The sequence below is a fragment of the Squalius cephalus genome (genome assembly GCF_949319135.1).
Source record: "Squalius cephalus genome assembly, chromosome: 12".
Lineage (NCBI taxonomy): Eukaryota > Metazoa > Chordata > Actinopteri > Cypriniformes > Leuciscidae > Squalius > Squalius cephalus.
This window is the reverse complement of record NC_137133.1, coordinates 17,289,139-17,316,512: the sequence shown is the minus strand read 5'-3', so window position 1 is coordinate 17,316,512 and position 27,374 is coordinate 17,289,139. Positions and strand designations below refer to the sequence as shown.

The window sequence follows — 27,374 nt, the reverse complement described above, 5'->3', positions numbered from 1 at the left end:
GTAGTGGGTAAGGCATGCCAGATCTAGGAAGTCATGTGATCCTCGAGGAAGGTATTCCCCTGCTCCAGCAGTAGGAGACAAACAGCGGGGATATCCATAATTTTATTCCCCTTTTGTTGTTTTACTGGATGTAAGCAGTACAAAGGAAAACAAAGAAAATAAGCTGCTTATTTGAGAGGAATGACTGGACTGCTTGTAGATACTAGCCCCACGATGTTCGAAGTCAAAGCTTAATGGTCCGATGCTTATAGTTAATGTTTGTTAATTGCTTCTGTTTTTCTGTTCGCTTTTGTCTTTGTTAAATACATATTTCTAGCAAATTATAATTAAAAATGTAAATTATTATTATCATTATAGAGAAACATATAAAATACTTTTTTTTATACATATTTTGATATTATAATCACAGCAATTTAAATAAAGAAACACTACAACTGTACTACAACAAATACTACAACTGGCTAAAAATACAAAATAGAAGCAATTAACACTAGATGTCTTAGTATTTTATATTTCTTCCTTTTGCTTTACTTTTTTCTAGATTCAAATTTGATTTTGAATTCCAGATTTTCAGACTTAAGTTTGGACACCAGTGTATCTACAAACTGTAATTTAAAATGGGTTGCATTACAAATGCAGTTACAGATCATGTTTATTGTTACTTGAGGCAAATTAGGATGGATATATCATTTTATTGACTATTTTTGTGCTTTGTTGACATTAGGATCAGGTTTAAATGTAAGTGTGTTTCAACAAAATACTTGGCATTCCCTTATTTCAAAATGACTAGTCAACTATTCTCAGAGGACATCTCAGGCTGTAACCCCAAAACTCATCTGATCTGCAGTTATTTGCCTCTCGTCCCCCTCCAGCCATGCTCATTTTAAAGATAGCTTTTGTGTTTTAAATCAGTGCAGTAAATGTCTGGCTTGACACTGCCAGTGGCCACAAGTGAGTTTTAATACTGCTTTCCACAGCAGTAGAAATGGGCCTCAACATGAAACCACATGGTAGATAACTCCTAGAGGTAGGTAACTATGTTATAGCCCCCCTCACACACATAAAAGCTCATAACCGTAAAATAGGTCAACCCATTAAGTTTCCAAAATAAAACCTTACACTTTAGCACCTAGAGCCAAACCGTAATGAGGTAATTAAGTTTGTTCTCCCAAGCTTTAGAAATATAAAGGAATGTTGAAATGTTTTAGGTTTTGGCTGATTGTTTTTATTTGTGTAGTTTTGATTAAGAGAGCCGTGGAAGACATACACTAGTGCAGTGGTTCACTTTAGGCCGCTTTAAATACCACGTCTGATCAAATCAGAACATTGACCTAGTTCCAACAATGTTAGCTTTTTGTGTGCAAGCTCAAGTACTGTTAATGACATACTGCTATATTTTAATTAACACCAATATTCAAGATCATGTTGTAAGGCTCTCAACAATCCCTTGTTTGACCCCTCTGCATATTTCTGGAAGAGCCCTATCAGATAAGCCTCTAAAAACTCACACATTACACAATAACAAAATTTATTACAATGTAATTTCATGCGAATACATTTCATATAATATGTATTATAAAATAGGATACAATTTCATCTTGAAATTGTTACTGCACTATTTCTTTTAAATATATATATATATATATATATATATATATGTAAATGTTGTTGTTGTTTTTTCAGAATTTATACTGTAGTGGCCATTGACATCTTTGACTATTGACAAAATTGCCATCACCTTTTTCATTTGTGTGTGTGTGGGTATATATATACACACATATACAGTATCTCACAAAAGTGAGTACACCCCTCACATTTTAGCAAACATTTTAGTATCTACTCAAGGGACAATGCTATAGAAATGAAACTTGGATATATTTTAGAGTAGTCATTGTGCTGCTTGTCAACTCAACATATAGCCGTTATTGTCAAAATAGCTGGCAACAAAAGTGAGTACACCCTAAGTGATAATAGCTGTACATCGTTTAACCATGCAAAGCCACATGTCCTATTCATCATGTTCATGTTTTTGTCTGCTTGACAGGACCATACAAATTGTTGTATCTTGTATTAGAGCAGTTAAAATTTGTGCTTTGAGTACAATTATCTCATACTGACCACTGGATGTTCAACATGGCACCTCATGGCAAATAACTCTCTAAGGATTTGAGAATTAGAATTGTTGCTCTCCACAAAGATGGCATCAGCTATAAGAAGATTGGTAACACCCTGAAACTGAGTTACAGTACAGGCCAGGGTCATACAGAGGTTTTCCAAGACAGGTTCCACTCGTAACAGGCCTCGCAATGGTCAATCAAAGAAGTTGAGTCCTCGTGCTGTGCGTCAGGTGCAGAAGCTGGCTTAAAAAAACAGACGCATGAGTACCGCCAGCATTACTTTAAAGGTTGCAGAAGCAGGAGGTCAGCTTGTCAGTGCTCAGACCATACACTGCACACTGCAACAAGTCGGTTTGCATGGCAGTCGTCCCACAAGGAAGCCTCTTCTGAAGCTGGCTCACAAGTAAGCCCGCAAACAATTTGATGAAAGCAAACTGTCCAAGGTCATGAATTACTGGAACCATGTCCTGTGGTCTGATGACTAATATAAACTTGTGTGGCTCAGATGGTGTCCAGCATGTGTGGCGACGCCCTGGTGAGGACTTCCAAGAAAATTGTGTCTTGCCTACAGTCGAGCATGGTGGTGGTAGCATCATAGTCTGGGGCTGCATGAGTGCTGCTGGTACTGGGGAGCTGCGCTTCATTGAGGAAAACATGGATTCCAACATGTACTGTGACATTCTGAAGCAGAACATGATGCCCTCCCTTCAGAAATTGGGCCGAACGGCATGATAACGACCCCAAACACACCGCCAAGATGAAAACTGCCTTGCTGAGGAAGCTGAAGGTGATGAAGTTGCCAAGTATGTCTCCAGACCTGAACCCTATTGAGCACCTGTGGGGCGTCCTCGAGCGGAAGGTGGAGAGGTGCCATGTGTCCAACATCCAGCAACTCTGAGATGTCTTTATGGAGGAGTGGAAGAGGGTCCCAGCAACAACCTGTGCAGCTCTGGTGAACTCCATTGCCAGGAGGATTAAGGCAGTGCTAGATAACAATGGTGCTCACACAAAATACTGACAATTTGGACACAGTTTTGACATGTTCATTAGGATGTACTCACTTTTGTTGCCAGCTATTTTGACCATAATGACTGTATGTTGAGTTATTTTCAGAGGACAGTAAATACATACTGCTATACAAGCAGCACATTGACAACACTAAAATATATCCAAGTTTCATTTCTATAATATTGTCCCTTGAGAAGATATACTAAAATGTTTGCTGAAATGTGAGGGGTGTACTCACTTTTGTGAGATGCTGTATTTAGGCCTATGCATGCCTGTTTAAAATTGACTTACCACATGGCCCAATAAATAGTATTATGTAATGAGTTATGTCAACATTTGTTAACTAGCGTGATGATGGAATTCAATATCTGCTGAACTTGCATAGTGTCAGCAGACTGTTTATTCTCATCTTTCTGTGATCTAATCTAACTGGACTAAACTGCAGTACAGATGTTTCCCTTCTGTCTCCCTTAGGTGGTTTTAACTAACCAGATCACCACACATGTGGGCGAGAAGGTTCACTGTCCTCAGAGGAATCAGGCAGATGGTAAGAACAGCCTTCCATCATCTGCTGGAGTCTAAACTTGATTTTTTGAGGAGAATGTTTTTGTTTAAAATGACCGTGTTTTGGGATTTGATGGTGGAAATTTAGACCAGAAATTCCTGTCAAGAGGCTCTTCTGTTTCATCCGTCCCTAATGAGCCGTTCTCTGATCTGGCTAATGGAAGTCATCGTTCCAAGCCATTCCGAGATGGTATGTGGGATAAATGAGCGTCAGATATGACCTTCCACACAAGCAGCTGTTGTAGGTTCTTCGGAACTACATCATTGAGCCTGGAGAAGATGGTATTACTCTAACCAGGGGGCTGAAAACACGATCCGCCCACTCAACAAACATGTCTGGGCCTTATGCGATTCTCACGACATCTCTGATTCCATGGCTGTGCAGTGACCCGTGTCTTCTGTCACTGTATGTATGGAATAGTGCAAGTATACTCTGGCGTACATCCAGGTGTACAGTTGAAGAGGGTCTTGTTTTGGGGCAAAGCTTTGAGGAAAGAGAAACAGGCACCGTTCTCATGTTATCTAACAGACACGTTTCTGTCCTGTAACTTTACCCCCAGACATCGGTTTCTTAATATCTCACTGTTCCACTCGGCAAGGTGGAGTTACCAGGAACTCTTTCTCCCACTCATTTGCTCTGTATCTTTCTCTCACACATGCACACAAATGTTTTTCCATCTCTTGGGATTATGTAGGGAAAGAATGGCCCTTATACAGCCTCACCCTGTTTATCTCCATCCTTGGTCTTATCTGACCTCTCACTTAAACGGATAGTTCACCCAGAAATGAAAACATTGTCAAACATTCCAAATGTATGAATGTATGAACACAGAAGCAGAAGTTTGTTAGATTGTAAGTCATCTGTCTTCAAGTCAAGTCAAGTCACCCCCCCCCCCCATAAAAGTACAAATTATTCATGCAGCGTTCAAATAAACATTTAAATGCATCTCAATTTGTCACAAGACACTAGAGAACTAGTATCGTTGTCCTGTACATCTTTGAGATGCCATGTTTGAATGTGCACAAGTGAGAATCTTCTGATCAAGTGAAAGATTTTTTCGAGTTTTTCACGAATAACTACTCAAATTTCTGTCTGTTCTGTCTGTGATATCTCACAAAGATATCATGGATTCAGAAGACTTTAAATAAAGTGGGCAATGTTAACAATATTATCATATCATCTATAGAAATTTTGAAAAGAAAAACGCCATAACTTATTCCAGTGCAATGATTTACTTAAACCCTTAAATGCACGAATGTTTCGCCAATCATTATTACATATTCGGGTCTGTAGCGACCCGTATCTATATCTAACACGGATAGATCTCTACCTGTCGCAATAATATAAAACTCTCCTGATATTAGAGTAACAATTACAGAAGAATAAAATAAAGCATATTTTGTTACCTTCTGGAGCTTGGAAGGGTCCAGTTTAGGGCTGTCACTTTACGTTTGAAAATCGATTGCACAATCGATCGGACCAACCAACGCAAGTTTCAAAAACGAAAATAGGGAATCGATTTTAACGGTCTTTTCTCAGAGCGCGTCCAGCTCGTCACGATATGCCCGCAGCAAACGCACGTCACACAGCAACTGCAGGCTCTGACAAACACGCATAACAGCAAATTATACTTCTGCATAATGTGTCTCTTTTTACAACAAAACTGTGAATTCTGCCAGTATGCAGACAGTCTCATGCATACAGATACAGATTCGGGCTACGGTCTACAATCGCCTACGTAGGCAAAATTTGTTTGACATTTCTAATCGTAAACACAGCCATGTTGAAGACTGCAGTAATGTTTTTCATTTATGTTATGGCAGTCCACTCTGCTTACTGTTTTTCGAGAATGTTGCACTCCTGTTTGTCATTGTGCACGAAACTTCACGGCAATAAATCATCAGGAATATTTGCTGACTTGTGCGTGTCTCAAGCGCCCTCTTTACGTTCGTCCTAATGCCTGTTAGTTGTCCGTGGATTTGCCCATATTTGGCGTTTAAAATGGAAATGTCTTTAGACATGGAAAATCGATTTTACAATCGATTCAATGAACGTCAAAAATCGAACAGGATTTTTTCACAAAAGTTTTTTCACTGTCCTCGTCAGAGCTCATTTCCTAGTACATTCAGCATCTGGCTCATATTCGCCATCTCAAACATATTCTCAAAACTATAGTTTACAACATCTCCAAAAGCAATATTTTGATAGCTGACAGCTTCTTCACCAGATCCACCATCAAGTGACAGTGACACTAATATTTGATTGCGTTCAGTATTTGATCTGCAGTAAATCACTGAACCATTTCAAGATTTGCTGATGATACTTCCTATTCTTTTGTTTTCTGCCTGCAGTAACTATGAGTGAAATGTCACTTCATCATTGCGTTTCAGACATTGCCATCTTTTGGAATAAATGTGAATTGCACTTATTCAGTCATCAAAGATTCAGTTGTGCAGAAAAAATATACTTACGACTAAAATAGTATTCGGCCAGGCCAGTAGTTGGCCATGTCACTTTGTAAAGAAACACTACACGCCTACAGACTGAACACGTAATATGCGTGCGCTTGTCACAGTTTTCACAAATTCATGTTTCTGTAGTTTACACAGAGATAATAATGTTATCATTTTCAAAAACTTGCACTTTGAAACTCGTTTTCAAAACTTTGTGTTTTTAGGCCCCCAAAACCCTATTGTCGTGTTAATGAACGGCCAAAACGCATAAAATGTTTTTAATTTTTAGTTGAAATTGGTGTCGTGTAAACGGCCCCTAAGACTAGGGATATGTGCCATGACTAGTTACATTGACTTTCAATCGAAAATTTTGTTACCGTCTACAGTTAACAAACCCCCAGAGGACAGTTAAAAAAGTCTGTATAAGCAGTTCATTTAAAACAGCCTACTTAATATAAATTAAACAGTCCAATCTCATACAAAATACCACTGAAAAATATATGCAATATCAAAGTCTGAGGTAACATGAAATTTTGTTTTCCGCTTCAGATATACAATAACATAATGTGTTATATTAAAATGTAACATTAACGACAGTCATTTGAACATACCCTTAGTAAAATTAAAGAGCAATACATAAATGTGCAAAAAAGATTTAATAAAACAACTAGTATTTTCAGTGCTGACTAGCAGCAGTATCGTTTAGTTGACTTGTCTCACTCATCCCTAATTAAGACAGCCAGTTCTTGAGAAAATGTGTTTTCCTCTTGGCCTTGGTATTGGAAACTACTTTTGAGGTCTTTTGTTGAAGTTGTAGACAAAAGGCCACACCTGCAGTTTGTATCTGCTTCCATAGTTAATCTGAGATGTTGACTATTGTCCAGAATAGTAGTTGCTCTCGGCTACAACTGGCTGCTGCTTCAAGCTTGTGATGAGGCCAATACACATAAATCATAACAGACCTCAGCAGATTTACTCACCATTTCCGCTCTAGTCACCAGCCATTGGCTTCAAATTACTTTTGGGGTCAGATTTGATTCCAGTGCTTCTAGTGTAAGGTCTGTGTGTAAAAGAGGCCACTGTGATTTAGTTCAGAGGTCCTCTGAACACTGATAAGAAGGCTATTTTGTGCAGTACGATAGGAAAAAGCTTGACAGAGCAGGTTTCCTTTGTTTCATTTTCTCCTGATTTCTGTAACTTTCTAGAGGATTTTAGCATGCTGATATTATGTTGTGAAATTTCCTACAAAAAGGGAGTTTTCTAGGAAATTTCACATTGTTATTTAAGTATGAAGATGCTTTATGAAAACATCAAGCAAGCTCAAATCAGGGGTTTAAAAGCGGTGGTAGCTTTAGGTAAGATTTATTGTCCAGTAGCTACACTAAAAAAAATCCTATTACATAAATCCTATTTTCCCATAAAAAAACGGCAGCTGGGTTTGCAAGAAATTCACTGTTAAATATACAGTGACAATATTATAGATAGTACGAGAATTGTACATTTTACAACTTATATTTTATTAAAGTCCCCCTGTGTTGAAAATCAAGCTTTTAATGTTGTTTATATGTCTATGGTGTTTTTAATATGCTTTAAAAGCATAACCATGTGCAAATTCATAAGTCAACAGCATTGCTGAGTATTTTCTCTTTAAAACTGCAGTGGACCAAAGACAGTCTAAAAATCGCAGTTTGAAATCGCTGGTGTTTCTGACATCACAAAGTAGTGTAACCAATCTGATCAACGTGTGATCGTCAACGAGTGGATCTCTGAGCTGGTGTGAGTGAGTGGAGGTTGGGCTAATCTGCATATCCATAGAACCGCGTATACTAGAGTTACATTCAAGCTATTTTAAGGCATGAATAATTTATTTCAAGGAAAAAACATTTAAATATGTAATTTTGATGATCAAAGATGAGATTTAAGGGATACAATTATTGTCTACACGGGGACTTTAAGTAATATAATGTTAAAATACCAATCTACTTGAACTCCCAAAATCTACTTTTTATCTTAAAATGTATTGAAATAAAAAATTAAGACATAATACTAACAGATGCTAAAAATACTCATGACACTAAAATTAACTAAATAACAGAAAATGTAATACAAAACGTCTAATGTACGTTAACAACTTTTTTTCTTGTTTAGAAAAAACAAACTTAAATATGTGATATGTCATGAGACTTCTAGAAATTTCATTTTACCGTTTTTGATTGTAAATTATATAGAAATTCGTAGTTTTACCTTACAAAATTTTTTTACATTCAGATTACATATAATGCAATGTTAAACCAATCTGTATACAGTAAGGTAACTTAAAGTTAAAGCAGTTAACCGTTTTGTACTGTACCATTTTTACAAATAGTCCTCTTACCATGAGGAATGGAACTAGATTATGCACGATGCAAGGGTTTTGATGTTTACTTTGCATGTAAATGTCTAAACGAGGAATTTTTTTCTCTTATCCAAAGCAAATTGATAATTGTGCAATCGAAGTTTAAAGCAGCTTTAATTTAAACACAAAAATGCAATCACCTATTGAGAAACAACTGATCTATTTGTGCTAGATCTGACCTCAAAACGATGCAATTAAATGGGCCTCCTTAAAACCAACTAGTCATTCAAACAACCCACCAATGAAAGAATATCGTTTTGCATATATGCTTGTAGATGTACAACAAATCAGCAGATGGGCTTTATAAACATCAATGAAACATTCACAAATGTTTTTTTTTTTTTTTTTTCTCCAGTAGGAGGATAACATTAGAGAGAAGACTGTTGAAAAAATTGCACCTCTGCATGATTCTTGGCACGATTCTTGGCACAATTCAGCTTTCAAACCAAAATCAGCCCATAGGACAAAAGAACTCTGCACATTTTTTAACCACATTATCTTTAAATCTACATCACCACATGAAAGCCATTCCCTTCTCTATGTCCAGCCCAAGTCAACAACTCTCCCATTCCCCTGTTTGACAATCCATCAATAAAAACATTTGGACGTGCTGAATTTGGTGCAAACGCAAATTGGATCTTATAATAACTGATTTGCAGGGTATTAAAAAGACAGCTGATTGAATTCTTTGAATAGCCCTGCTTTCACAGTGTGGGAAAGCAGCGCCCATGGCTTCTGTTGGGATCGGAGAGAGTAGGCGGATTATACTGGAACCCAGAGCATTGATTTAAGAAGCTGGGTCTTAACAGGGCGTCACATTTGTTTAGTCTGGCCCTTTCCAACCTTATTACCATGAACTCGCGTTAAGTCGCATGGTCATTAGTCTGCGATTCTTTCAGACATTGTTAAGGGAATCCACTTAGAATGAGTTGTTCCTGTTGATAGCGCTGTATATTTGCACATGGTTTTAGTGCCTGAGTCACTATATATTAATTATGCAAATAAAGTAACCCACGAAATCTGTTGAACACAATTCACACAATGCAGTTCCCCATCCTGCAGGTCGGTTCTGTACTGCGGAGAATACAGCAGACTACCGTTTTTTGTTGTATTTTACTTGGACTCGTCTCTTTAAAATGTGCTCATTTAAACACATCAAGTAAGTGTTTATTAGCAATAATAATTGGCTGACTGACTACATTATTTTACTTATTACTCTGATACTCACCAAATAAATATGTGGACATGAAGTATTGGTTTGAGTTTAAGTAGTAAGTACAAGTATATATTGTAAATATTGTAAATGAAAAAGATCAAGATGAACATTCCAAAAATGTTAAAGTAATATTAATATTGAAGTCCACTAAGGTCATTTTCACTACAGTCCTATAATCGATAACTGAGGTGCAAGATGGGTTGCAGTTGCGTTTGTATTAAATAAGGAAGCGAGTCTGTGGTGTGATACTAGACACTGGTGTGATACTAGAAAATGAAGATTCTGTTATCTATTACTCACCTTCATATCGTTCCAAACCCATAAGACTTTCGTTCATCTTCGAAACACAAATGAAAATATTTTTCATGAAACCCGAACGATTTCTGTCCTTCCATTGAAAGTCCATGTTACCAAAACTTTGATGTTTCAAAAAGTTCATAAAGACATTTAAAGTAATCCATATGAATAGAGTGGTTTAATCTATGTCAGGGTTTCGTAAACCCCTGGGGGTTCACGTGGGAAATGCATGAGGTTCGAGTTTTTTGAAAAGCTAATAATTAACATAATAATAAATTAAATTAATAAACACTTTAAAAAAAGATTAAATTGATGAAATATTTTATGTTTGCCTACTTGTCATGTGACCAACATCAGAGAACTGTGAACATTGAAATCATTGAAATAAATCTCAGGGGGTATTTCAAGTAAATGTTTTAAGTTAAAGTGGTTCGGCTGTCAAACAAAGTTGCGTGAATCAACCCATACACATAGAACGCATCAAATATGGTAAACGTACTTGCTTGACGAGCAGAACGAACCTAAATGGTTCTTGTGCGTCAAGCGAGCATGTTTGAGCTTCCGTTTACCATATTTTATGTGCTCTGTATGTTTGTTGATCAATGTTTATAAGTGAATAAAAGACTAAATGAAGTCTGAACATCATATAAAGCGATTGAGTCTTTTCAGAAGACTTGGATTAAACCGCTCTATTCATGTGGATTACGTTTTTGTGGAATAGACTTTCAATCAGGTTTCATAAAAAAATATATTTTCATTTGTGTTTTATACCTGCATGAAAGTCATATGGGGCTTGGAATAACATAAGGGTGACCAAATGATGACTTTTTTTGTTTTATTTTGGAGTGAACTAATCGTTTAAAGTAGTGGCGGTTTGAGTTACACCGAATGAAGCGGTCTCGTATGCGTTGATTTTAGTGAATTTTAGGAATGCCACAAAGTTTTCCAGAGAGCTGAGTTAAAAGGTTGTAATGCTCTTCTTATTTAATGACTTATTGATCAATAGAAAATATACACAAACATAATGTTTGTGAAATTTAGCTTAGGAAATCTCGAAATGGTAAATAAAAATGTTAATGTATTTTAAAATGAAATTTCAGTTGTTTGCTCCAAAAAGAATGACTGACTTTATTTAAACAGTATTTCAGTCTATCTAGCCTAGCACCTGGTCCGACTGGATTGCGTGTGTTTAGTAAATAAAGCACAATTTGGTGGTAAAATTCTGTGTGAAAAGCGGTGCTGTTTAGTGAATTCGCCCTTTTTATCCGTTAATGTGAAACAGAGCTCAAAACCCATCTGGAGCTGTAAAGTGGTTGGCTATTGTTTCCAAAAAAAAAAATTCTTCGGGGGGGGTTATTGAGGATGTTGTTTTTTTCAGAGGAGGGGCCTTCCAGACATCCAGTTCACTGACATGCCGTGCCAGCCTTTTCAGGTTTCTCCCGCACTCGACTTTCCACAGGAAATGTTTTGAGGAAGTGAGAGTTGCTGATGTGACAGTTGTGAATAGTATTGTCAGATTACAGCATGGTGCTTAAAATGTTACACAACACAGAATCATGAGAAAGACACTCAGACCGTGACCTCAAGACCCTGGCTGTTTCTGGTTGCGGCGCAGTGGGCGAACATAAACACACAGGTGTGTTTACATAGCAGTTCGAAGAAGACCCGGATGAGTGTTATGTCAATAGTAACATTGGTAACTTCCTCAGGTGTCTGACCCAAAGAAGCGTTTCCATTGTTCTTCGGGCTTATCATCTGTTTTACACTCAGTTCTTAAATCGCAATAATGACTCGATGGCTCCAAGTATTCAAGTGATTCACTGTAGATGAGTGAGTTATAGCAGTTGGGAAATGGTGCAATATGGCCAAACAGCTTTATGCTGAGTCCAAAATTAACCTCCTAATGGTGGGTGAAATGAGAAAATGTACTAGCAATAAATATTTGTTACTGACTATGAAACTGTATTTTTGCATTTTATATATACACTATCATTCAAAAATTTGGGGTCAGACTGTCGGTCAGATATGACACTTTAAATTGATTAAAAGTGACAGGAAATACATTTATATTGTTGTTTATATTGTTGTTCAAATAAATGCAGTTCTTTTGAACGTTCTGTTTAGCAAGGAACGCTGAATATCACCACCAAAAGTTAAGAAGCACAACTGTTTTCAACATCGGTAACAATAATAAATGTTTCTTGAGCAACAAATCAGCGTATTGGAATGATTTCTAAAGGATCATGTGACACTGAAGACTGAAATAATGATGCTAAAAAATTCAGCTTTGCATCACAGGAATAAATTACATATTCAACATTCTTTTTTTTTTTAATACAGTATTTCTGTTTTTACTATTTTTTTGATCAAATAAATGCAGCCTTGGTGAGCGTAAGAGTCTTCTTTCAAAAAGATGAAAAAATCTTACCCTAAACATTTGAACAGTATAGCTAATTCACCTAAATGATGACATTAAATTTGTAACTTTGGATGAAAACAGCTAGTTTGTCCGCATGTTTTCTTGTCAGATAAAAATTGTATGACCAAAAAAAAAAAAATGATATTGTGTAATAAAGAATATGTCTTTTTAATCTAAATTATCATTTAAGGGAGGTCCAGGTGATCATTGTTACAATTTGGTTTAAACCATCTTACAACTCTTACTTTTGGACAGTTGTGTGTCATCTTACATTTTACAGTTCTAATAAAGCAACTTGTTAACTGTTGGCAAACAACAGTTTTATTTACTGACCAAAGCCAATTTTTACTCTAATTTGGCACTTGACAAATGTAAAGATTGAAGCCTGACTGTATGAAATCTGTTTTGTTTTTTTGGGCCTTCAGTATCCACTGAGGAGGACTCTGGGTTTGTGACAGCGGCGCTGGGAAACACATGGAGTCACTGTGTTAACACACGCCTCATTGTCCAGTATGAAGACACAGAACGGAGACAGGTACACACCCTTTTACTCCTCTGTGGGAATTAGCAAAATTTTGTTTGCCATAACGAACGAATTCAAAACCAACCAAAAGACACCTAACCAAGTGACCGAAATATTTAGTAGATATACGCATTAAAAATATACAGTTATTCTCTTGGGAAAAAATGGACCAAAAGTACTGATGACATAATTTTGAACCACACCGTTTCTTTGTCCAGTTAGATTCTCTCTAGAATGATAATGTAATAGAGCGCAACAGTTGGGTTCCGGAAGTTAAAATTCTGTTCATTTTCTGTTTCTGTTCATAGGGAAATTTACTTTTAACAAAAACGTATAAACTTTTAAAGACACACCTTTTGTGAGCTACGACGTTGCCATCTGTTCACTTTATTATAACTTATTTTTTTAAATAATAATGTTTAACAGCAGAATTTGTAGTAAGAAACCACATCACCCATGATGCTGTACAGAAAATTCCACCAATCAGAGTCATGGCATTCAAATCATGCCAAAACATGGTATGGACCACCCACTCTTATGAAGCACTGCAAATTATGTAATTGTCTTGTCTCCCTATGCCCTCAAAATATTTGTATACATATGCGCATATTTTGCAATAAACTTAAAATATGTTGTTTCCATAGATAATCAACACATTTAAATTAATACATTTATATTTAACCATTATTTTTTATTTGAAAGTCATTCGCAATGCTTCATGGGATTGTTGTTCTTTCCCTCATTGAAATCAATAAAAGTCTTGTTCCTTTTGTCTTTTCATCTGATTTTCAAATACTTTTTTCTTTAACCCCTTAACGCCCACTGTCGCGAATTTGCAACAAACCCCTTCCATTCAGACTGCAGGCGAGATAGCGTGTGTTTTCCCCCAATGCCTGTTTGTGCACATTCGATACATACCTAGGAACATTTTGCACGCACTGGTTTCTCGTAGGAGCGGTCGGAGTGGGAACTACATCCGGGTCACCAAAGCTAATATTTTGTTTTGCAAAATCCGCATATCAAGTGCGCAAATGTGGAGAAATTTCCCAAAATGAGTTAAGTTGTGCTAAGATAAAAATATGTACCAGCTTATTGATTGCTTCTATAGCTATGTTATTCATATAGACTTCATGTGACGAATATTTTTTACGTACTTTGTAGATTTCTGTTTGTAGCAAATTTGCGACATTGGTCCATAACGGCTGGATTGGGCTAATGGCTACATATTATAATAATGCTGTATTTAGATGGTTTCAGCCCAAAAAATTTATTTATTTTTTTTTCCACAAAAATAGCATGTTAGGATATAACACTATAAGAATATATAATGTATGCACTGGAGAAACAAGGAAAGAGTTAAACAGAGTGTAACATGGAATGTATAAAAACTACTGTCAATGTTAGGGAGTAGGAGAGTGTTTTGTTTCTTGCTGTTGTCAAGATTCATTAATTTGTCAAAGTTTATAAGTATAAAGTTTATAAGTTCTAACTACTTTGTGCCATGAATAAAATCTACATTCCTGAGATGGGAAAATGTGTTTTATTAATTTTTCCATTTTGTAAAAAATTACCCTAAATGCCCACTGTCGCAAATTTGCAACATACCAAAATTACCCTAAATGCCTGTTGTCGCAAATTTGCAACATACCAAAATTTCTATTTATTTGTTGTGCAAAAGTGAAATTGATAATCTCAACATTATTTACCATCTACTTAAAGTCAAAAACACACAGAATTTTTTTTTTTATATACAGCTTTATAAATTCAGGCGTTAAGGGGTTTTTAAATAAAAGTTTTTGATATTGCGATTCACCCTCATAGCTGGTTAAAAAATAAATGGAAAGAGACTTCCAGAACCAATGCAATTTAAAAAGTGGGCCACCTGCAAGTAGCAAATCATGATTCAGCAAAAAAAAATTAAAGGACACTATCTTCAATTTGTCCCCCTAAACTTCCTGCTTCAACAGGAAATACGTCAACACAAGAAAATAAAACTGCACTCAGACAAGCTTAAACGAAAGAAAACGTCTTACTCCACCAACCCTTTCATTGTCTCTGTCTGCCCTACTTGTTTTCGTCCTGTCAAATAATGGCATACCTCATTGCCCGTACACCCTTAGAGCCCTGAAGACTTTGTTTTTCTCTTTTCCGACTGAGCTCCCACCTAAAGAAAGGCACACTGATAGAGAGGCAGTGGTCCAAAACTGCTGGTACACAAGGAAGGCAATGGTGCCTGGCTCTTTTGTGCGGTTCAGTGGCTCTGGCAGGGCCACTTCAGTGAAAAAAAAAAAAACCTCAGAAACTCCCTGATTTTCCGCCATTTACTGTGGATGTTATCCATTAGAGGTAAAGTCATGCTACTTCATATGTGAAAGATGTGCGTCTGGGTTAAAGTGAGGGGAACTGGGCTGGTTTGGGTGGCTGAAAAGCTTTGCGTCTGTGTGTCACGGCGCATCAGTGGGGAATCGCATTCACACAAAGCAACTGGCAGCACGTTTCCTCATTTTTAACCACAAGTAACAAGATAAGACACCCCTGCAAAGGTGAAACTAAGGAAATGCACCAGTTTATTTTTATACAAATAAGCCTAGAGCAAGTCTTGCCGTCTGTGGACGGTTAACTTGAGCCGGAAATGCCTTTCATTTCATGAGTACACAAGTTATAAGGCAGTCATATTAGGCAGAAGGCACAAAAGCTTCATTTGTTTACTTTGGTTTGAGGGGTCTGATTCATTTCCGATTTTTGTTTTTGCGCAACATTTACCAGTTTCATCCTTCACTCTGTGCCTGTTTCCTCTTTTGAGTTTTGTTGAGTAGTTTTCACTAAGATATCTCATTTTGATCAAGGCACACCCCTAGTGCAGGGTTTCAATATTAGAGGCTGATGACAAAAGGAGTAATGTAGATTCACCAGAATCTCTAATAGGCTTTGACGCAGGTTGCCGGCAGACACTGCTGGGTCTGGTAACCCAATGCTGCTGCTTCCCTACAGGCTGTTTTCCAGGATCCTATGCTTGCTTTTATGCCCATTGACGTAACAGCCAGATAGATGCCTTTTTTGTTGCAAAAAGGGGAAGGAGTTCAGACATGTTTAATAATGAAGTCCAAGTAAGGTTATTAATTTAGTCTGATACATTTTGTAAAAACAAACAAAAAAGTGCTTTATTTTCTGAAGTACTTTTTTTTTTTTTTTGCTGTGGAGTGAATATATAAAATAATATTATATAAATATAACCAAAATAAACAATACGTTATCTTCTAAAGCCATTTTAATTCAGTGAATCACTTAAAAATTAGTACCACAATAATAATGTAATGCCTTTTAATGTTTTTTTTCCCCATAAGTGTTTGTGTGTGTGTTCGCTATCATTCAAAAGTTTTTATATTTATATTTTATATGCAAGACATTGTTACAATATATATATATATATATATATATATATATATATATATATATATATATATATATATATATATATATATATATATATATATATATATATATATATATATATATATACATACATATATATATATATATATATATATATATATATATATATATATATATTATACATACATATATATACATGTATATATATATATATATACATACACATTTTTTTAAAATAAATGTTGTTCTTTTGAGCTTTCTGCTCATCAATGAATCCAGAAATATTAAGCAGTACAATTGTTTTCAACATATGATAATAATCAGAAATGTATCTTGAGCAGCAAATCAGCATATTAGAATGATTTCTGAAGGATCATGTGACAGACTGGAGTAATGATGCTGAAAAATCAGCTTTACCTTCACATGAATAAATTACATTTTAAAATACATTAAAATATATCTTAAAATTAGGGATGCGCCGAAACAAAAATTCTGGGCAGAAACCCGAAACCGAAAATTCTCTATACACTTGGCCGAAAAACAAAGCCGAAAATTACCTTTTTTAATAATTACTGATTTATTTGACAATATTTTTTTTGTATAATTGAATTAAAAATAGACATTTTAATTAAATTCAATAATTTTATTGAATCTGATTTTAACACACCAAAATTGGATAGAAAATATATTAAAATATTAAATATCAATATATTATTCTTCATTCAGTTCTATGCAACATAATTAGATTGAACAGATTTCATTTTTGACCACTTATCAAAATAAAGTATAGTCCTAGAAAACTATTATTATCAGAGCATGTGAGCAGATGGCAAAGAGCGGATCACGGAACGAGAGGGTAGCGTCATTTTACCAGCGTTGCCCAGCACGGCTTTACCACACCATGTTACAGCACAGTATAGGGCTATTGCAAACAGAAACAAGACTACTACTACTACTACACAGAAATTTCATATCGGGACATTATTTGAACAGACTTTGCTTTTCTGGTGAGCGTGAGTGGTACATAAGTGGAGCGTTTGCTTGGGCCGTCAGCGAATTAGCAGAGAGCGCAAACAGACGGAGTGGAACATTAAACAGAGTAAACTGGTTGCCGGTACAGATGTAACTGCTCAGCCAGAGTCGCTTCGAGTTCATCTCGTGTGTGCATCTCTCAAAGTTACAAAAAATGTTGCGCGGGAGTAAAACCTGAGCAGCAGGGCCGCATATATTTTCAGCCTTTTTTCTCTTTCGGCCCAAATCCAAAAAATGCCATTTTCGGAACTTTTAGTGGATCCCTACTTAAAATAGAAATAGAATTGACAGTATTTTTTGATTAAATAAACATAGCCTTGGTGAACATAAGAGATTTAAAAAAAACATAAAAAAAAATTACTGACCCAAAACCTTTGAACAATTGTGTGTAATTATTAAAATCATCATTGTAATTAGTAATTACTTAGTTCTGGCATGAAACTAGATGGTGCAGGCTGAAAGGTCTTTAACTCATTTTGTTGCGATCACATCATTATGTACAAAGCACAGCTGATTAGTTGTTGTTGCATCAGCGGCCAATGAGCTGCAGCTCAACATTTAAACAAACACCGGTAGTGTTGCTGTTAGGAGTCTGCAGTGTGCTTTCAGAAACCCTCCACCTTCCCAAGCTCCACCTGTATAGATCTGCTACTGGCTTAATTCATGTATTTTACATGTGCAGAAGCAGCATGTCTTACATGATCACAGCAGTGTGTATGTGAATGTATTGGCAGTAGGAAGTCTCGGTACTTGCTCTGCAGCAGCAGCGTAGCAGATCTATTCCGCCAAGACCAAATACATTTTCACTACCATATCTTGCAAGAGTTGTCATGACATAATTAGAATTACTAATATATTAATTTTATTGAATTAAGTCCATTGCCAGCCCTAATTATTAGCGATTACACTTTGGCCTTGTATTGATACCATGGCCATGAAGTGACATTGAGCCCTTCTCTTACTACTTCTACATCTCTTCTTGTTTCTTGTTTTAGATTATCATTGCCAAGTCACCCGTGGCCCCTTTTGCCGTGCTGAGCTACACTGTTCAGAGGGAGGGCATCCGTCTTGAGGGTGAGTGTGCTTGAAGAACAGTGTACTGACAAAACTGAACCTTAAAAACATGACACCAGTGTGAGGCAGGTAAGGACATGTTATGAAGTAGAAATGCCAGTGGAAATGAAAATGGTAGGAATTAATGTGGTGTTGCACTAAGAGCACAGGAACTCGTTTTAGGTGACATAAAATTGACATATTGAAATTGTTTATGGGTACACATCCTCAAAAAGTATGTATAATATATTTTAAAGGGGTCCTATTGTGCTTTATACATTTTTAATTTTCTATAAAGTTTAATTTTGCTGTTTGGGAATAAAAAAATCTGAAAAGTCATTAAATTTTTTGTCAACTTTTAGTCATTAATTACTGACATTAATTTTGGTGGCTATTTTATATGTAGTCTTTATTAAAAATGTCATTATCATTTTCCTGTCTTGGTCAATTCAATTAAGCTTATGAGAAATTAGAATCAATGTAACAGGATGTATTGACATTGCACATTTTAGCAGTAGCACTTTTGCAATTTTACATAGCCTATCCCTTTTCCTTAGTTCAGTGGTTCTCCAATTTTTTTAGAGTGCCGTACCCCCTGAAGCATTTGACGTCCTTCTGTCCCCCCCCTTCCACTTAGACTGCAGTCACACCTTTTCCATTAAGGGACAATATTTGCCCCCTTTAATCAAGTTCATTTTTTACCTTTATAAAATAAATAATGCTTTAAATAAAACAATGTTCAATAAATATGCAATAATGGTAAAAACGAAGTGATGCTTTTAAATATTAAATTAAAATCGCCAGTAGGTGGCGGTAAGTCACTGTCTTTATGAGTGAGTCATTGAGTCAGTAATGAAGCAAGTGGCTGTTTATGAACGGGTCATTGAATCTCACGATTCGTTCAAAGCCACAGATTCGTTCACGAATCACCGCTGTGTGCTGTAGTTCTGCTATGGCTTTCGTTGCAAAATAGAACAATGATATTCACAATTAAACATCACTTAACAAAAGTTACCCTTTTGTTTGTTGAACTGTTGTATAAAATCAATGTCACATTTGAAATTGTGTGGATATTCGGAAAACGTATTGAAAAGACCAGGTAGAAAACGTGTTCTTTTAACAGAAAAAGAGCTCTTACTTGGGGTTTAAATTATTGAAATCTGGCAAGCGTAAGCATGAACGCTCGTAAAAACAGACTGTAACGTGTTGTCTCCTCCTTTATTCGACAAAAACAAGTGGTTTTGGTCAAGTTTTTTTTTTTACATTTTTTAAACACGTTTTAGTCTCATCTGTTTTCGTCAACGATATTGCATGTGTTGATATAGTCACAGTTATCGTTTAACGACGTGAGTGTCGTCTCTCATCGTCTTGTCTTAGTCAGGGGAAAAAAGGTCGTCAACAAACATTTTTCGTCATAGTTTTCGTTAAAGCTACACTGTGTAGGATTTACTCCCATCTAGCGGTGAAATTGTTTATGAATACCAACTGAATAATTCTTTTTAGCCCCTCCCATTCCAAGGGCGTTTTAACTCCTACGGTGGCCGTATTATTTCAAATCTGCCGGCAGTCGCGAGTAATCTCCCTCTCGCATTCGTTTCGGTGCCACTGAGTGTAAAAACGTGAAAGGCGAAGCTTGAATTTCCAGGTATGTCCCTCTTTGTCTAATATATTTTCAAGATGGATGTGCAACATGGCTTCCGCCATTCGAGCGACTCGCTCGTATGTATTCTAAATGGCAGATTATACACTTACGAGAATACTTAATTAGTTGAAGTGATTACACATTAATAAGAACGTATAATTTTGAAAGGGCAAAGTGTTTTTTGCTAAAAATCAACTTAAAATATTACACAGTGTAGCTTTAAAGAAATTAACACTGGATCAGTGTCACTGTTTCTGAACTCCCTGAATCGCTCCATTGTAGTCTTGAGTTTTCTTCTGGTAACATACACATCATAATATTCCTCATTTAAATAATTTCCACTCAAATAATGCTAAAAAAGGGGCGACTCTAGTTTTTAGTAACTGAAAGTCACACTGTTTATTTTAGTGTCATTAATCGGAATCATAAAAAAATACCATGGTTGGTTTTTCAAAAAGCTAATAATACAAGTACATTCATTTGTGTGTGTGGTTTGTGTTGTTAAACCTTCTGGGTCAGAACTTCTGCCCACTGCAGTTTAACTTCCAGCACCCCTGGCTGTCCTGTCAGGATCATTTTGAATTCATCCGTGGGCTTCACGGTTTACCTCGGGGCGGTTTGTGTGGATTCCCAACACCACAAAACTTTAATGGGAAACAGGATATCAGAGGAAAAACACAGTGGGGCTGTTTTGGCTCTTCAGCAGAGGTTTATAGTGGTGTATGTGGTGGACTTTTAACAGCACTTGGAGAAGAATTCAAAAGTAATTCACCTTGATGTACTCGAGTTCATTTTCGGGTTTGGAATGGAAGTAGTTTGCTTGTGCAGTTTTACTTAAAGCTATGATTGATATCAGTGGTTTCAGTTCAGCATAAATTAATAACAATGAATAATCGAACAGCTCACTTCCTGTTGATGCCTGTGCCTCATGCTGATATGAGCTCACATTCAGGAGCTTGTTCTTGTTTTTGCAGGGTTTTATTAGAGGAAGCAAGTACTAAATTAGCACATTCGGTGCTTTTGTTTAGAGAGATGCTGTAGATTTTGTCTTGGCAATTAATGTAGCGAAAAACATTTAGGGCTGCAACAAACTACTATTCTGATAAAGTTAGAGAATCTTCTGTTGCTGAAGAACCTGCCACATTTCCTTTAGAAATGGAAAATATACATTGGTCCTTTGTCATTGAAAGGTTTAGGGTTACAAGATTTGTAAAAAAATAAGACTGCATTTATTTGATAAAAAAACAAAAACAAAAAAAAAACAGTAAAAACGAAACATTTTGTGAAATATGATTACAATTTAAAATTCTATTTTAGAATTTAGATTTTTAGTTTCTATTTTAATACATTTTAAAATGTAATTTCTGTGATGATCACATGATCCTTCAGAAATCATTCTAATATGCTGATTTGCTGCTCAAGAAACATTCTTAATTTTTTAAAATATTTGTAGAAACTATGATACATTTTTCTTTGATACAGAAAGTTCAAAAGAACAGCATTTATTTGTAATACATTTTTTTTCATGTCTTTGCTATCATTTTTATCAATTTAATTTGCCCTTGCTTAATAAAGTATTAATTAATTTCCCATATATATATATATATATATATATATATATATATATATATATATATATATATATATATATATATATATATATATACATATATATATATATATATATGTATATATATATATATATATTACATTGACCCCAAACTTTTGAACGGTAGTGTTTACTTTGTTGTGCATTTTATAGGCTACTTTATAGGCTTTTTATAGGCCACATGTCAATAATTTACTTACAGTTGTGCAATATTTAAAACATTTATTATCCAATTTTTTTTTAAATGTTGGAGCATAGATGTTATGGTAGTAATGATGCCTGAAGGAAGAACCTATGAAGTCTAAGTTAAAATATTTGGTAACACTTTATTTTAAGGTGACAAAGTTACACATTACTGCATGTACTTACTATAGTAATAACAGTAAATTATGCATAATTACAAGTAACTAACCCTAAACCAACCCTTAACCGTAACTCTATAATAAGTATGTAGTTAATTAATATTACTCAGTGCTTATTTGAGTAAGTACAATGTTACTACGTCACCTTAAAATAAAGCATAACCAAATATTTATTTAATATTTTCGGTTTAAATTTTCACCCCAAATGTGTCGTGAATTTTTGGTTTCAGTCAAGAATTCGTTTTTCGTTGTATCACTACATCTAAGCAATTCCCTATTTTTGTACTTTGCTGACAAAGCTTCTCTATGAAGAGATTGTGTGGTTGTGCGTCTTTGTGTTGGGGTGAGAAAGTCTTGTGTGTGTCCAGTTCAATCCAGCTATTGAATAGTTTTGCTGTGGTCTGGCTCTCTGCATCAGTTGTGTTAATCAGTCTCTCTCTCAACAAGTGCATCTTTGATGTGTGGCTCGCAAAGCCTGCCAGCTTCAAATAAAGACCCTGTATGAGAAAGACCTTTGAAACACTCTTCACACACTTCTCTCTGAGCTTCTTACACGACGTCCTCAAGTCAATCGCACACGCATACACTAATGCTTCCTGCCAATATTTGATCTCAACACGCCTCTGTACTTCAGTTTAATCCAGAAATGATTATTGTTGGTTACTGGTGTGGATGATGGCAAAAATGCTAATGCAAATTATTGAAATAATAGAAACCTCAACTTCCTCATCTGAAACAAACACCTCTTCCTCCAACTCCGTTTTAAAATATGATTTATTTCTTCCATTACATTCTTCAGTGTCACATGACTCTTCAGAAATCATTCTAATATTTGTTGCTGCTCAATAAACATTTCTTATCATTACCCCAATTGAAAACTGTGCTGCTTAGTATTTTTCTGGAAACCCTGATAACCATGATTTTTTTATTTTTTTATTTATTGATTAATAGAAAGATCAAAAACAGCATTTATTTGAAATATATATTTTTTTATATAACATTCATGTTTGATCAATTTAATGTAACCTTGCTGAATAAAAGATTTTCGGTAACAGTTTATTTTAAGGTTACAATGTAACATATACTTACTAGGGGTTGCACAGACCAGTCGACTAGTCGATTTTAATGGTCTGCCATGCCGCTTTAAGCTCAACGTCGACTAGTCGCTGATCATTCATGGCCTATAGATGGCGCAACAGGATAAGAAATCGTTGAAGTCCACTTTTACGCTCCGTTTCCAACAGTTAAAATGACAAATAAATGCCATAGAGTCTCAGCTCGAGGTTTAGGCTTATTTGTCATTACTAGTCGATTCGATTTTAAACACATAAATGTTGACTTAAAAAAATCTGAAGTCGTAATATGAACTCTAAATGAAACTCCTAATACTTACTAGTAATAACAGTAAATCATGCATAATTACAAATAATTAACCCTAAACCAAGCCCTAACTCTAACCTTAAAAATCATCAATGCATTCACTCATCCATAAACATTTTTAGATCCATCGGCATGACGACAAGTTCCATAATTCCGCTTATGCGTCATCAACCTACGCCTTTGTTATTGTAAGACGTTTTCCCCTAGCGGCGAAAAAAATTACATATTGTAGCTTTAAATTGAGCAAAAGTGACAGTAATAGATATATATAAAACTATTTCCGTTTATCAAAGAATCCTGAAAGAATAATCACTTTCCACAAAATTATTCAGCTGCACAACTATTTTCAACATTGATATGAAGAACTGTTTCTTGCATATTAGAATGATTTCTGAAGGATCATGGGAAAATTCAGCTTTGCCATCACAGGAATAAATTACATTTTAAAATGTATTCAAATAGGAAATCTACATGTAGTTACTGTAGTAATAACTATAATTTATTACTCAGTTCTTAAATGTATAATTATAGTGTAACACGGACACCTTAAAATAAAGTGTAACCTAATTTTCACATTTTTGGGGGAAAGCCTTGTGAAAAAGTATGCTTAAATGTTGCGGCAAAATACTTATAACCAAAATTCAATTGTAATTATTTGGGTTTGTTGCGTGCAAATAAGCAATCATCAGTCACAAGTGATTCTGTGTAGTGTAATCAGTGTAGTTTTATCAATTATTAAGACAATTATCAGCTTGTTTTTCAGTTGTAGCCTAAATAAAGAAAAAAGACATGCAGTTGATCCCTACAAAAATAAGTATTTTTAAAGTAAATTATTTTTATCAAAATAATCTTGATCGCAATATATGTAGAGAAATACTTGATTGTGATTGCCATCATAATCGTGCAGTCCTAATACAAGGCAGAATGGAGAGGAGAGAAAGCAACAAAAGAGATATTACCCAATATCTCGCATGTCTGGGATTTCACTTATGGATACAGGATTGTTTAACAGCCTGCTGGGACTCACCATGGAGCACATATGGAACATGCTGTCACTGCAGAATAGAAGAGCTAGACGGCACTGTGTGTGTTTGTGTCTGCCTGTCTATCTGTCTGTCTGTCTCCATATGGTCACCCTTTTTATCTCACCATGAGCAAGAAGTGACTTAATCTTGCTTTCATACGTTACAGTAAATGCCGTAGTGCCAGATGATATAAGCATGCTAACATTAATCATGAATTTCCCTCTCTCTCCTCTCAGTCTTATGCAGCACATGCTGATTCATTTGACTTAGCTTAAAGCTTCACGCCTAAACAAATATCAGGAGCCGTCATTTAATTACTCAGCACTCATAATGAGCTCTAAAGACTATCACTATGAAAAATGATGGCCATAATACTGATGAGTAATACATATAAGGTCTATATTACCGTTTACCATCACAATCTCAAAAGAACAAAAGGTAAGAACAAACTTATGCCTCACATGTCTTATTAACCTGTCACCATCCATCCATAATAGTAACAGATTCATGGATAATCACCTAAGCTTTGCCAATTGCCACTTTGAGGACAAAATTATTGAGCTTTATGGTCTAAGGGTCTAACAAAGCATAACTAGTCCTGGTTCTACCATTAAGGGCGACCTAGGACAATTTAGAACTTTGGGCTGAGAAATATACTGTACATTCTGTAACGCTCTGTTTAGTTCTTGTCTCTGTGAACCCCCTCCTTCAGAAAAGCGTAATGTGCTCTGATTGGTCGGCTGGATCAGTGTGTTGTGATTGGTCAACCTCTTTGAGCGTGTTTCGGAAATGCCACACCCTTTACCATTACTGTGTGTTTCAACGCACAACTAACACAACTCAGCCAGACCATCTTGTGATGTGTATGTTACTGGAAGAAAACTCGAGACTACAATCAAGGTGTTTCAGGGAGTTCAGAAACAGTGCTTACTGATATAGAGAACAATTCTCTTTGGAGTGGCTTGGTGCTTTGTAACTTTGCAGACCTTGTTCATGCTCAAACAGCAACATTACTCACTAAGGAAAGTTGAAAATGTTAAAAAGCATTACATGTCCTCTTTAAATTGCAATCATAAATTTGTAGAAAATATATATTTCTACATTATTGGACCAGTTAACACAGTCAAAAGTCAGATTTCTATCATCTGAGTCATTACTCAAACACAATGAGGTATTTCATTACCATTTCCCCTGTATGAATTTCAGAATTTTTATCCAGTCAAAGGGATTGGAAAACATATTTTGGTAATATGAGTTCTTGGTTTTTAATGTCTTTCGCTTCCTCTTTTGTTACTTGTGGTTTGCCATATTTTGCTTTTTATTAATGCTTCCAATGCAACTAAGAATGCGCATAAGAAGCTCTAGGATTTTAAAGGAATTTTATATATTTGAATCCAAGTTTGCTTGCTTCCAGCCAAGGGCAAAGGCCAAGTCATTACAGAATGACTTGTGAATATTGGTTTGGTACTGTAATAGTTCTCTGGTAGAACCGCATCTTGGCAAAGAGAATGTAATGTGGTGTACCACTCATGACTTGCCGGGAAATTTGGAAAACGTGTTTCTTTACTGGTCATTTTTATATTTCAGTACAACATTCTGCTGGTGATGAAATGTTGTTCTACTTGCTGAAGTTGATCTCTTCTTGAACGTCTATGAGAAATGCAGACCGCATCAAGTCCAACTTGGTCCCATTCTTATCAAATTGAAATAATTGGACTTGTCACACCTTAATTATTGGCAAAGGAAAATTTGCTCCAAACAGCAGACTAACTGTCTATAATAAACAGACAGCAGGCTACATGTCCAAACTTTTTGTGCTTGTGCCCCTATCTGGAAGAAATTCATGTGTTACTGCAGATCTAATGCAGACTCGTGCTAGGTTTCCTGAGAGTCTCGCGTAGCCAGACCTTCGGACTGATGGCAGAAGGTCTGGACTCCAGCAGATTTCATTGGCTAAGGATCGCTCAGGGGCCTTCTGACTGACATGTAAAGCAACCAATCACAGTTAGTTTTGTTCCGTGTAATGCTTGGGGCGTGAAAATGTAACATCGATGTCCCTACAATAACAGACTGGTGTGTAAAACTCTTGGATGTATTTTAAAGAGTCTATGCCGCGAACTTAACATACTTGACATACTTTTGAAAATCCAGATAAGCACTCATTGTCACAATTGTAAACACAAAGGCTTGCTTCTTCCACGAAGGGGTTTGGCGTCACTGCATCTTGCGTCACTGCAAGTGTTTCCAGGTGGATCGTTAAAGAACGTGACATACACATCTTCTGGACATTCTGTAGATTTCAACCAATCAGATGACTTTGAAAAACACTTTGAAAAGTGTTTGCAATTAAGTTTGCCATATACATCAGACATTCATCCAGCGCTCCATGGGCGTGACATCTGAGGCTGAGACTAAGTTTCCTGTATTTGCTTGGCCAGTGATATGACCCGGTCAATCCATGAGAAGGATATGAATGCAGCTTTTCTTTGTGGCACCACTACAGGGTATCATGTGACAATCCACCACCACAGAGATATATTCGGTTTACACTGGTACCCCTTTTAAATCCACATGGATTGTCTTTACATGGCTTATTGATATTGGGTAGCACCACCAGAAAATTTAGGAATGGCTACATGGACTGTTTCATGGACCATCAACACCTACTCTCATTTTGAAGGCAATCATTTTTCTGTTCTTTTGTAAATGTACAGCCAAGAGACATCTACTGAAACAGGCCCCTTTATCAGCTCCCTCAACTAGTAACAGATTTCCTTAGTGTCATCTTTCCTTCACTACATTTTTAAAAATGACCTGCCCCTTTCATGAGCATGCAGTTGAGTCTAATGCTGGGGTGTCCAATCCTGCTTCTGGGGGGCACTATT

General features: G+C 36.0%; 1 protein-coding gene across 7 annotated transcripts in view; it reads left to right on the top strand.

Moving 5' to 3' along the window:
• rad51b (RAD51 paralog B) overlaps positions 1 to 27,374 on the top strand; it is a 55,465-nt gene that overhangs the window by 14,238 nt on the left and 13,853 nt on the right. For all 7 annotated transcript variants that reach the window (XR_013822892.1, XR_013822893.1, XM_079887712.1 and 4 more), the window contains 3 exons: positions 3,600 to 3,672; positions 12,896 to 13,005; positions 18,414 to 18,492. Coding sequence is in view for 5 of the 7 variants with exons in the window: in XM_079887712.1 (XP_079743838.1) it covers positions 3,600 to 3,672; positions 12,896 to 13,005; positions 18,414 to 18,492 (262 nt within the window). In the remaining 2 variants the exon portion in view is untranslated. The remainder of the gene's footprint in view (positions 1 to 3,599; positions 3,673 to 12,895; positions 13,006 to 18,413; positions 18,493 to 27,374) is intronic.